At 35.3% G+C, this 14,161-nt stretch overlaps 1 protein-coding gene across 6 annotated transcripts in view; it reads right to left on the bottom strand.

Annotated features, from left to right (window-relative positions):
* Positions 1-14,161, bottom strand: part of PSIP1 (PC4 and SRSF1 interacting protein 1) — a 56,039-nt gene that overhangs the window by 18,671 nt on the left and 23,207 nt on the right. For all 6 annotated transcript variants that reach the window (XM_081151619.1, XM_081151618.1, XM_081151623.1 and 3 more), the window contains exons 4-5: positions 3,094-3,232; positions 825-929 (exon numbers count right to left, since the gene is read on the bottom strand). In XM_081151619.1, coding sequence (XP_081007745.1) covers positions 825-929; positions 3,094-3,232 — 244 coding nt within the window. The remainder of the gene's footprint in view (positions 1-824; positions 930-3,093; positions 3,233-14,161) is intronic.

Raw genomic sequence — 14,161 nt, forward strand, 5'->3', positions numbered from 1 at the left:
GCTAAATGAATCTCCTCACTCAAAGATTATCAAATACAGTTAGAAATAAACCTAGGTTTTTAAAAATGAGCCTTGACCTATGATCAAGGAGACTGCAGCTGATACCCAGTCATGGCATATGCCCAAGTTTTGTGCTTCATCCCCGGAGGGGGCCTGCAGGAGGCAGCCAAGCAATGACCCTCATCATTGATACCCCCCCCACCACCGCTCCCTTCTTCTCTCTGAAATCTCTCTCTGAAATCAATAAAGATATATTTTAAAAAATTAAAATAAAATAAAAATCCAGTTCAATGCCCTTTCCAGCACATCCATCACACAATACCTTACTTTAAAAATATTTCTAACAAATAGTAACCCACTCTCCGATAGTTGGACCTCATATTTTGCACAGCAAAATAACTTCAAATAAAAACATCTAGCCCAGCCGGGCGTGGCTCAGCGGTTCACCATCGACCTAGGATCCAGGAGATCGGGGTTCGATTCCCAGTCAGGGCACATGCCCGGGTTGCGGGCTCGATCAATGACTCTCTCATCATTGATGTTTCTATCTCTCTCTCTCCCTCTACCTTCATCTCTCTGAAATCAATAAAGATAAAAAAAAACACACCAAAACAACAACAAAAAAATCTACATATCTTCAAGATGCAAAAATTATTTTACAATACAGTATTTAATAATTACACACAGAAATAAGTCTTAAATATTCATTCATTATCCAACTACTTTAAAGATTACTTTCTACTTTGCGATCAAGTAATCGTCTCATTTTACAATTTCTTCCTTGCAACAAAATGGGTTTAGAATACAAGAGAAATTAAACATACCTCATTGCTGGCTTTTTCTTCATGGTCAGTATCTTCCTTTGAAACACTAGTTTCTTTTTCTTCAACTTCAACATCAGATGATGCATTTGATTGTTTAGCTGATGCCTATGAACAATTACTCAATTGTATTAATTTCACAAAATAAGATGTTTACCAACCTTAAATTTACCAATGAGAAATCAAAAGCCTCTCTGTAAGAAAGTTAGAAAAGTACCCTCAATTTCTGTTCCACAGAGCACTTTTAATATATACAATTTTAAAACAGTTTTAGTGCTATAATTTCTTTAGAAATGTCCTACAAGGTATTACATTCCTGCAACTGAATATATACAAGTGCAGAGAATAAAATATTGAGGCTGAAATACCATTCTGATATTCTAACTAACAAATACCCAACAAGACAAAATATATTTTGATTTAGAATAGCACAGACCTACACTGTATTCAATTACTGTAATATTCTGGAGAGAAGCTTAACTATGTACTCTAAGACATACCATCTTACCTTTATTTAAACTCTGATTGATCTATAACTCAAAATTAGTTTACATAAAATGCAGACTCCCAATATTCAAACTTAAGTGATTCTGATTTAACAGGTACTGAGTGAGAGTCCAGTAATCACCATTAAATTGTAAAAGTAACCTCAGGTGATAGATACTTAAGCAGGTGATCTAGAGGCCTAGACTTTAATACCAACTAAAAAGATGAATAACAGAGGCAACACAGTCCACACTGGGAGATGAGGGTAAGCACAGATCTACAGGATGATGGATAGCATTATAAACCAAACTGTGCCCCTTTCCAGCTCTGTTCCCTTTGGCAAGTCTTTTAAGTTGTAAACCCATTTCCTCTTCTGTAAGAAAAGGCAATGCTCATAAACCTCAAAATTATTATAAAGTTATAACAACAACAAAAAGTGAAAATGCCCCCAAATTACTTACAGCACTAGAGAAATTTTTATAAATGATGATGGCCAATTTTTTTGCTTGTTTGTTATTTAAATTTGGGTATCACTGCCTTCCCTACACTCTAGAAATGTGCCACTGGGGATGTATTTGGGCCAGGAACACAGTACATCACACCAGCACAATCATTCATACTTTTGGGTTTTGTGCATACAACCAACCAGAACTTTCACTGTGAAACGGGAAATTCCAAGTATATATGGTGGAAACTATTTGAAGATTAAGTAGGTAGATAGGAACAGAGGGTAGGGTGACCATGCTGGGCAATTTTGAGGATGAGAAAGACCATGAAGGTACAGTCACGGACACAGGGTTCAAGTGAAGTTATAAAATGTTAGTTTTAGGAAACAATTCAATCTCTTTGGATTCCCTTTACACAGCCAAGGCAATAATGATGGGAAGCCACTCATCTATTCTTACATTTATGCAACAAATATTTAGTGAATACCTATTCTGCCCATGACATGTAACAATGGACATATAACTTCTTTGTTCATGGAGTTGACAGTCTATGGCAATAAAGTACAGAAGCAATTATGATATGATATAATGAGTTTTTAACAAATAAGTTTTGGATGGTAAATTAAAGCACTAAGGACTATCTAATAGAACCCTGGAGCATCAATGAAATATTTAAATGTTCCAGATGGAACAGCACCTGAAAAAGCTTTCAAAGTGAAGAACAAGCATGGCACATGCAAAGAACCAAAAAGAATACAGATTTAAAAGTAGAAAGTTGCAAATTTTTCAGTTTGTTGCTATCTTCTTCTTTAGGTTTACTTATACTCTTCCTAGTGTTTACTACCCTCAAGTCCAATATAAATGAACAAAAACTGGTCACATGAAAAACAGAAAAAAAAAGGTTTAAGGCTAAAGAATAACCTGCATAGTGCTATAAGTACTTTTGTCACGTATTTAACCCATCTGAGAATCATATTCTAATATAATTTTATGGATAAAGAAATTAAAATGAATTAAGAAAACATACACCCTTCAAATTATAAACCTAAATTTAAGAGAACAGTACATATGGCTTTAAATTCAATAATATATTAAACTCTCAATTAGACAGAGTTAAATAAAAATATACCCAAGCTTCCTGAGATCTATTTAACCATATAGGCAATACTTTCATCAGTTCATCTAGATATAAAAGGTCAACATTCAACCTCACAAATAAGAACAATTTAATCTGAAACTAACATGGTTCTTAAATTAATATTTTCCTACCACTAGAATAATGATTATTCCCCAACACCGTATACAAAATACTAAACTAAATATCATGTAATATGACGCACCTGTTGACTTGAAAATTTCACTTTCGGATTGTTATCTATCTCCCATAAACCTTCATTAAAGCCTTTTCGTTTATTTGGTTTTCCATACTTTTCCTTATTTTCTGAGTAAGGAAATATATCCTTTGGGCCTAAAAAAGCACTAAAAAAGGAGAGGGGGGGAAAATTGTGAGTGCAAAGCAATCTCAAAATGTAAGTTATTAAATAGCACTACCATATGATGCAATTATAAAAATTCTTAATCTAATATGCATTAAAAACCTTACATAAAAGGGTTGACACTAATAATTATATTTAATTCTGAATACTTTCATTAAATTCAGTCACAAGCTTCTACATCCATAATCCTATTTATAAAAATAAGGAAGTTGGGGGGCTGAGGGGTGAATGGAGGTGGAAGAGGGCATAGAGGGGATAAATGGTGATGGGAAAAATAAAATAGACAAGCAAGTTGCACAACAATGAGAATGTACGTAAGGGCACAGAGCTGTACACTTAAAAACTGTTAAAAATGGGAAATTGTTATATATATTGTACAATATAAAAATGCACAAAAACTAAAACTGTGACATGCCTGCATTAATAAATACATTTAAATGCACTCCAAATAAGTTTTATTTCGAAGTAATTTGGTATATTGCGCAACTCATAAAACACTGCCAATAAAGTATATTACTATATGTATTTATGTTTTATATTTATACAAGTAAATTTTTATTAAAAAATACGTTAAGGATTTTACTTTTTCAATAAGGGAATGAAATATTCTAACTGGTTCGTTGGTTCATTCATACACACAGCAAGTCAAAAAATTTTTTAATGTATATTTTTATGGATTTCAGAAAGAGGGAGGGGGAGAGAGAGAGAGAGAGAGAGAGAGAGAGAAACATCAATGATGAGACAGTCATTGATCAGCTGCCTCTTGCACACCCCCTACTGAGGATCAAGCCCACAAACCCAGGCATGTGCCCTGACTGGGAATCAAACCGAGATCTCCTGGATCATAGGTCGATGCTCAACCGCTGAGCCACGCAGGCTGGGCTCAACTCTTGTATTTGTGGTAACTATGTCCTATAAAGTCGTCACGAATACTGAATTAGTAAATACAGCACCACTCCTCCAGAAAAACTACAAGGTAGGTTCCTGTGAGCCTCTGGTCACCTTTTCATCCACAAATCAAAATATATAACCTGTTTTATATGTGTTTCTGTTTAAAGACAACTTATTTAATAAGTATTGGTAATTCATTAACACTGAACTCACAGCCAACAGATTATATAACACATACTTTCTACAAAAGGCACAGCACAGCCTTCTTGCACTCAGGAACACTAAACAGCACTTCAACACTACGTTTGGGGGCCATTATAAAAGGCAAAACTACTAAAAAAGGCACAAATATGCAAAAAACATGGCACTATGTAAAATACAAGGACACTTGTTTACAGTATGAGCGCTTAAACAAAAAGGCAAAAGCACTGCCCTGTTTAGCCTCATCTAGGAATGTGTGTGCCACATTACTCTACTTTTTGCCATTTTGTACACTGAAATGACCATGAAGGCACCACAAGTATTGATTTGGAATTACAAATAAATTTTAATGAGAATTCACAAATATGGACTTCGCCAATGAAGAGATTGTGTTGTTTTTGTGTGTGTATACATACAGATGTACTTACCCCTTATATATCACAAATTCCTTATCTGCTGAAATTCTTTATGAATTGAGGACCTGCCCTGGCCAGGTGGCTCAGTTAGTTGGAGGACACCAAAAGGCTGCAGATTCAATTCCCGGCCAGGGCACATGCCTAGGTTGCTGGTTTGATCCCCGCAGGGTAAACACAGGAAGGCAACCAATTAACATTTCTCTCACACTGATCTCTCTCATTCTCTCTCCCTCCCTTCCCTCTCTTTAGTTTCAATAAGCATGTCTTTGGGTGAGGATTAAAAAAAACACACAAAAAAACCTGAGGAACTAATGACTAGTTAACATTCCAGTTAGAATATTTTAAAAGCCTTTAAGATAAAAATTTCAATTATAATGAGACTTAGAGCTCTATTTTAATATAATCAGTGCATATAAAAGTGAGCTTTATTACTTAAATTCTGTAATTGAGGAATATTCATTGTATCCATGTATTTTAACTGCACATCAATTAAGACACACTTAAGTCATCTTATTTGATCTAGAAACTCAGACTTTTAATAAGCATCATTCATTCCTATCTAGTCTCAAATTAGAAAAATTAACACATTTAGTTAAAACAGTAAAACAATCCCTCCTAGATAATCAGTTTCAAATTCCAAGTAAATGACTTGAGTTAAACCTCCATCAAAAATAAAATATACTTTCAGTTAGAACAAAGCAAGTCAACACAAATTCTCTCTTAAAACCCTTTAAGAAGAAACTCATAAGGCCAAAGACAAGAGAGACATATATCAACAGAGATTTGGAAGCTGGAAAGAAGACTGAGAAAGTTGGATACCAAGCAGCAATGCAGAAAGCCAGACACCACCCTCATTTATAGTGCAAAATCCTCAAAAGGCTCAAAACTGGTGGCATCAGTAAGTTCAAGAAGTAGAAGGTACCTGAAATACTTAATAAAATTACAGAAAAATGTTTTAAATCCTCATACATGAGGCATTTTTAGATATGACTCTAAACCTAAAAGCTATTCAAAGAGAAGACTAATTCTTACTACCATGTTATTTAGTAGTTTATAGGTCTGACAAGTTAAATTTATACGGATTTTTCTTTTCTCAAAACAGGCAGGCCTCACTTTGCATGATGAGATCATAAAAATGACTGTACAAGGTAGTATTAACAATGGAAAAAATGATGATTGCTCCGTAACCTTTAAATATTGTCAAAAGCCCAGCTGGCATGGCTCAGCCACTGAGCATTGACCTATGATACAGAAGATCTCGATTCGATTCCTGGTCAGGGCACATGCCTGGGTGTGGGCACAATCCCCAGTAGAGGAGTGCAGGAGGCAGCTGATCAATGACTGATTGATTCATCACTGATGTTTCTATCTCTCCCTCTCCCCCTCCCCCCCGTTCTTCCCTCTGAAATCAATAGACATTTTATATATATATATATATATATATATATTCAAAACTTTGAACTCTATTACTGACAGTGTGCAAGGAAATGAAAAAATAGCAAAACTAATAGTACACTGTAACTTAAAATATTAGAAACATTGAGATTTAAAGTGTTTCTTTTCTTTGTAAAACTTATCAGGAGTGGTTTGAACATTGCTTGCCCCCTTCTCATAACCTATGATATGGAGTGAGCATATTTTCTATGCTTTGGCAAACTGTCACACTCCTTTCTAAATATGATCAGCTTCCAACATTTCATCCTTTGCACTACACCTTCAGTGTTGTAATATATCTTTAATGTTTTTGTTGGCATCACTTGCTCTGAGACATCTTCATGTTATATACAGAAGGTTAAAAAAATATTCACACATAAAAAGGTGCACAATATCATTAGCTATCAGTGAAATGTAAATCAAAACCACAATGAGACACTATCTTTACACCCACTTGGATAGCTTTAAGCTTGATCCCCAGAAGGGGTTGTGCAGGAGGAGGCCAATCAATGACTCATCATCGATGTTTCTGTCTCACTCTCCCGCTCCCTTCTTCTCTCTAATCAATAAAAATATATTTAAAAAAACAGAAACAAAAAAAACCTAAGTCTTGGGGAAGATATGGAAAAACTGGAACCTTCATACCCTGCTGATAGGAATGTAAAATGGTGTCAGCTGATTTTTTAAAAGTCTGGCAATTCCTCAAAAGATTCAAGTTACCCTTTCACCCAGGAATTTCACTCCTACAGGAAAGCAAACATGTTCACACAAAAACTTGTATACAAATGTTCATAGCAGCATTATTTATAATAGCAGAAAGTAAAAACAATCCAGACATCTAGCAACTGATGAATGGACAAATATGGTACATCAACACAATGGAATATTTGGCAATAAAAAGAAATTAAATACTATCACATGCCACTATGTAAATGATCCTTGAAACATGCTAAGTAAAAAACAGCCAGTCATTAAAGATCACATGTTGTACAGTTCCATTTACTTAGAATGTCCAAAGAAGCCCGGCCGGTGTGGCTCAGCAGTTGAGCATCGTCCAGGAGATGATGGTTCAGTTATGGTCAGGGCACATGACCGGGGTTGTGGGCTCCATCCCCAGTGAGGGGTGTGTAGGAGGCAGTTGATCAATGTCTCTTTCATCATTGATGTTTCTATCTCTCTCTCTCCCTTCCTCTCTCTGAAATCAATAAAGACATACTTAAAAAAACAACAAAAAAAACAAAAAACCACAAAAAATGTCCAAAGACAAAAAGACTAGTGGTTGCCTAGGGCAAGACAGGAGGGAAAATTAGGGAGCAATGGGGAGCATCTGCTAATGGGTACAGGGTTTCCTTTTGGGTGCTAAAAATGTTCCAGGAGTGTGCAAATGGCTGCACTACTATCTGGATATACAAAGATTTATTGACCTGTACACTTTAAATGGATGAATTTTTGGGACATTAATTATATCTCAATAAAGCTGTCAAAATATTTTTCAGTGAATACCACATCCTAGCAAAGAAAATAAAAATGATCCATAATTTTATCAACTACAGATAGCCACTGTTTTCAGCCACTTTAGTTGTCTATATACACATAAATATGGAATTTTAATTTATATGATACTCATTCAGTATTTCTCAAATTAAAACAAATGTTCTCATATCAGCAATTACTTAAGAGCTACACACTATTTCACTGAATGGCTACCCAAAATTAATTTGTCTATTGTTGGACCACTTTCTTTATCAAATTTTCTATTAAACAATAACTCAGCTATATTAAACAAACATATTGCTCAATCTTTGTACATATTTTGATAATAAGTTCTAAGTAGAACTGTTGGGTGAAAGGATATGCTTAAAACAAAACAAAAAAACCCATGGTGGATGAAAAAAGAATCCTCCCATGTGCTCGCCATGAAAAAGAAATAATAATTATGGGACATGATGGAAATACTAGCTAACACTATGATGGTAATCATATTGCAATATATAAATGTATCAAATCACTTACACCTCAAACTTACAAATTATATGTCAATTACATTTCAGTAAAAAATACTAACAACACATAGAATCCTCCCGGGGGGTGAAATCACAAAGATCTCATGAATAGTACCCAAATTAGTTTTTAGATAGCCACTGCTGGTCCCCAAGGGCACAACCTTATGTGGCTGTGGCTGATTCATCCCTCAAAGCACTCGGTTTTAAAATGACATACAAATCTCAAAGAAAACATTAAAACATTAACAGGTTTAGGGGTTGTCTCTAAAAATATGAGTAAAAATGTTTCCTTTGTAGAGAACTCTTAAATCCTCATTTTAAAGATCAGGAAACTGATGGCTAGAAAGATGAACTAACTCAGGCAACGGTCATCTACTGAGTTTTTAAACAGCAGAGACTCCTCTCTTTACAATGTTTCTTAAAAAGGCTTCAGGGTTTCCTTTATCCACTGTAGTCATTGAAACATCTACTAATACTGTCGCCATATCCTTACATGTAAATAAGAACTCAGACTTCAAATATCAATGTCAAAGCCCACAAGAACCAAGGCTAATATAAAATATCCTAAGAAAATAACAAATCATTAATATGGTACTAATTTTATAATCCTGAAGGAACTTAAATCCTGCAAGCGTGTTGTTACCTGGCATACTCCTAAAAGCCATAAAAGTGTTTTCCTGTGTATTCTAATTTTCAAAAATTTAAGTACACAGGAAAACAGAAATTTCTCTAAATTCACTTCTTTGTAAACAATGTGTATACCCATAAGTACACATATATCCCTCACAAAAGCCGTTATCACACCTAGAACTTTTCCTTTAAGGCAAACCCTAAGTCACATAAAAAAATGGGAAAGCTTGTCAGAGCTAAAGATACCGAACTCAAAACTGCTAAATATTCCTAAATAGCAAGTTCAATTTTTGAAACACTGATTCTAACTTGCTGTTTCTTTTCTCATTAAATCACAAAATATGACACATGCTGTTTTATAACTAGGCTTTGTATTTACAACAGCATGCATTCTTTTATAATAGAATATGCTTCAACTGAAAACTGAATAGACATCCACTATGTGCCATGAACCTGCAGGTACAGAGATGAATAAACAGTTCCTCTCCTCATTATTTGGTATTAGGTTTATTTGAAACTACACAAAAACCCAACACCAACACATGCAGCTTTGGCTAGAGTATAGAAGGTGTACGGAAGAACGAGTGCAGAAGAAAATAAAATCCTATTCTCTAATTCACTCCTTTATGCCTTTCTTGTGGACAGGTTATACAAAAAATTTGGACACCACCAGTACCTCCCATTCACCTTCCCTCCTAAAACTGTATATTAGGCAAGTTTTAAAACAGCCGGTGGGGGGAAAAATATTAAATAAATAAATAAATAAATAAATAATAAATAAATAAATAAATCAGCCTATGATGGAAAATTTTAAAGCACCTAGAACTGAGCATCCAACCTCTTCATATTTAAAAAAAATCAACACAGCCCGGCCGGGCCTGGCTCAGCGGTTGAGCGTCGACCTAGGATCCAGGCGATCGGGGTTCGATTCCCGGTCCGGGCACATGCCCGGGTTGCGGGCTCGATCAATGACTCTCTCATCATTGATGCTTCTATCTCTCTCTCCCTCTCTCCCTTCCTCTCTATGAAATCAATAAAGATGTATTTAAAAAAAATAAAAATAAAAAAATAAAATAAAATAAATCAACACAGAGTAGTAGGGAAATAAAAGCAGCAATCTTCATTTAAATTTTCTAGACTTTAGAGAAATAGAACTAGGTGAGAGTATTCCCTCAACTAACAATGACAGTAATTAGTCAGCAAAACACACTGCATGTCAAACAATTTAATAACACTTAGCAAATAATATGTAACATTATCTTTTATTAACAGCTGACATTTATTAATACATGTGATCACTGTTCCAAGAATTTATTTAGTCTTTATTTTTTTAATACTCACCCAAGGATATTAATCCACTGATTTTTAGAGAGAATGGAAGGGAGGGGAGAGAGGGAAAGAGAGAGACACATCGACTGGTGGCCTCTTGCCCCTGACCGGGCTGGGAATCAAACCCGAAACCCTTCAGTCCCCAGGCCAACACTAACCACTGAGCCAAACCTGCCAGGGCTGTTACAAGCATTTTTCATGTAATATCCTACCCCCAAATTGTTCCCATTTTACAAATAATAAAAGGACACAAGGTTAAGTAACCTGCCCAAGGTCATATAGCAGGTTAAATGGCAGTCAGGATTTAAAGGCAGCCTTCTGATCTAATTGGCTTAAACACCATATAAACGTTGGTTAATGGACAGCAAATTCATAACCAACAAATGATTTTATCTAGGGCATAGAGTTTTCAATCTAAAACCAAGTATTTAACAGCTACTATGCTCTAGGAACTTAAATCAATGATGACAAACAAAAAAACCACAAAGTCCCTGCTCTCCACAACTGTTCACTTGTGGGTGAAAGGCAGAAGAAAAAAAATTCAATCTTCATTGCAATAGAGAAAATAAGCATAAAAAGGAGGATTTGAACTAAGATCCAGACTTTAAAAATCTGAAGGCATTTTCCAACAAAGGAAAAACAAGCAAGAAGAACCTGAGATAAAGTATACTTATGAAAAAAATGAAAATGAAAAAAATGTGATGAGGTTGGAGAGGTAATAAGCATAGGCTAGTTCACATAGGGTCTCATAAACTGCATTTGTAGACAAAATTTGGAGGTTTTGTTTGTTAACATTCATAAAGGAGCCACTGAAGGTTTATAGACAGGGAAATGACATGATCTGACTGAAATATAAAGATCACTTTGACTACATATGCAGAGTAGAAACTGAGACCAAGATAGGGTTAGGACACTATCTGCAAGAGTAACTATGGCATGGACTTGAGCTATAGCAGAGGATATGAAGAGTGGACAAAGCAGAATGCACTTTAAGGAAAAGAGTAAGACTTGCTCACTACATATGGGGAGGAAGGGGGAAGATGGTAATATGTAACCACTGGGTCCATGTCAGTCTCACTAAGAATCTGTTTTGTTTCTTGGGTTTTGTTGTTGTTATTTTTTGTTTGTAATCCTCACCCAAGGATACTTTTCCATTGCTTTTCAGAGTGGAAGGGAGAGACAGAGAGAGAAACATCGATGTGAAAGAGACACATCAATTGGTTGTCTCCTGCACGCACCCTGACCAGGGCTGGGGATGGAGTCTGCAACTGAGGTATGTACCCTTGGCCAGAATTGAACCGGGACCCTTCAGACTGTAGTCAGATGCTCTAACCACTGAGCCAAACCAGCTAGGGCTAAGAATCTGTTTTGAAGATGTTAGTTTTAAGATACCTAGTATATGGTCAGAGTTGTATACACTTATTGTTGTCTAATATTCAAAACTTGTTGGATGAAATTTACTGTAAATGTCATAAAACACTAATTCAGACATTTTCATTAAAAAGTTACAAAAGGATTCTGCTCTAAACTCACAATAAAAATACCTTAATTTATACAATGTAAAAACACTCACTGTTAAATACTGGGAAAGGTATGATCATTTGTCATCTAAATTTAACATATGAATTATGTGTTCTATTAAAACTATAAGGATATATATAAAAGTTATAAATAAGCAGTTTCCAAATTGCCGTTTTATCTTCTATGTTCCTCCTTTCTCATCTCCCTAACTACACACCATTAGAATAAACTCCCGTTTATGCAAAATCCAAAATGAAAGGTGCAAATAACCACCCTCTCGACTTTGAGTGGGGAGGAGGGGAAAGCAAATCACCAGACATCTAGTTTCTAAACACTAACCTGAAGTACAAAAAAAGTTAGGTCGCCAAACCAACAGACACAGCAGCATGGCCTTTCCAAAGATAAACGGTATACTTACAAGAACACTAAGGCACAAAACACTCTGAGTGCATTTTGAAATGAAAATATATTATCATTAGCTTAATTTTAAAATTACATTCTAATTACTTGAATATATTCTAATTTCTTAAATATTAGTAATTCATTGTCTACATTAACCAAACTATGCTTATGGAAGTTTAGCTATTTGGTGTAGTTCGATTTAAAACTTACAGATACAATGTAAAAATCTTCAATTTTAAGTGTTGGTGAAGGTACGATCACTTTTCATCTAAATTTAACATAAGAATGAACTATGTGTTCTATGAAACTGTAAGGATATATGTAAGAGCATAAAACTTACTTCATTTCAGAAAAAGTAGATTTAAAGAATTCTAAACTTGTAAAACTGAAAAATTCTAAAAAATGTCTATTCGCATTATTCTAGTACTGTTTCCAAATTTCACATGCATCAAAATCATCTAGAAGGCTTATTAAACAGATTGCGGGCCCCCACACCTCAGTTTCTGACTCAGTAGGTCAAAGGTGGGGGCCCAAGAATTGGCATGTCTAACTATAAGTTCCCACTTGATGCTGGCATAGCTTGACCTGGTACCACACTTTGAAAACTCCTGCTCCAATAAACAGTACACAAATATTTCATTAAAAGATACCTTTCCCTAATACATTTATGGAAGAGTTTTTAAATGGTGTATTATCCCATGGAATCAGAAATTCATCATTTCTTTTTTTTTAAAAATATATCTTTATTGATTTTAGAGAGAGGAAAGGAGAGGGAGAGAGATAGAAACATCAATGATGAGAGAGTCATTGATGGAGCCCGCAACTGAGCATGTGCCCTGACCAGGAATCAAATCCCGATCGCCTGGATCCTAGGTCCACGCTCAACCGCTGAGCCACGCCCGGCTGGGCAGAAATTCATCATTTCTTACAAAATTAAATATTTATTTAGAGGATATACCTGAACCCAACTCAAAGTAATTATGGTGAAGGCCAATACAATTCTAGACTCAAAACTATAAAGAAAAAAATTATGTGGCATTGTATGATACCATTAATATGGAATGTCCAGAATTGTCAAATCTAAAAAGACAGTGAAACAGTGGTTGTCTAGGGTTGGGGAGGGAATGAAGAATGACCACTAATAAGTATGGAAGTAAATATACTAAAACCCACTGAATTATATACTTTAAGCAAGTAAAATTTATGACACAAATTATATCTTAATAAAGCTGTAAAAAGAAATTACAGGAAAGTTCATATAGTAGCTAAGCAACATTAAACCAAATGTTGCCATTGTAGACTCCTAGGAATACATAATTCTAATTAGATTATCAGTACCTTTGTTTTTCCTAGTCCCAGATAAACAAGCATACTTTACCAAAATTACGGCAAATTCTAAACTTCAGGTCCAAAACAAGTGAGATTATATATATTTGTAAGTCCATTAAATTAAAGGTATACAGGATATTATTTTCTGAAATTAATGAGATAGCCCCTAGAGTAATCCTATGCACCTGGAAGTAACAGTTCACTATTCAGTTGTAATTTTTAAAATTAATTTGTTTCACCAAATTGGGTTCTCTGTCCACTTATCCACCAGGGGCAGCAGAGCAGTCACAGTGTCTCTCAGGACCACGTAAATACACACAGAGGGAACTATCCATCCAGATTTCTTCTCACCTTTCCCACAGTATACCATTTGGATGGCTAATATACCAAGCCTAAAACAAAGTGCCAGGTTGTCCTTATAAAAAGCACTTACACTAAATATGAATGCTAAATGCCTCAAAACTTAACACTTTCATCCATCGAGTCTTCTAGTTGCTTAGAGGATTCATATATAGCTTTCTTTTTTGATTAAGGAAACATCTCCAATAAAAGTTAAAACCTGTAATTTCTAATTTTTCTACCCTAAAAATAAATTTTAAAAGGGAGACTTGAAGCCTGGCTGGGCGTGGCTCAGTGGTTGAGCATTGACCTAGGATCCAGGAGATCATGGTTTGACTCCTGGCCAAGGCACATGCCCGGGTTGTGGGCTTGATTCCCAGTTGGGGGCATGCAAGAGGCAGCCGATCAATGACTCTC

Source organism: Miniopterus schreibersii (assembly GCF_964146895.1).
Source record: "Miniopterus schreibersii genome assembly, chromosome: 11".
NCBI lineage: Eukaryota > Metazoa > Chordata > Mammalia > Chiroptera > Miniopteridae > Miniopterus > Miniopterus schreibersii.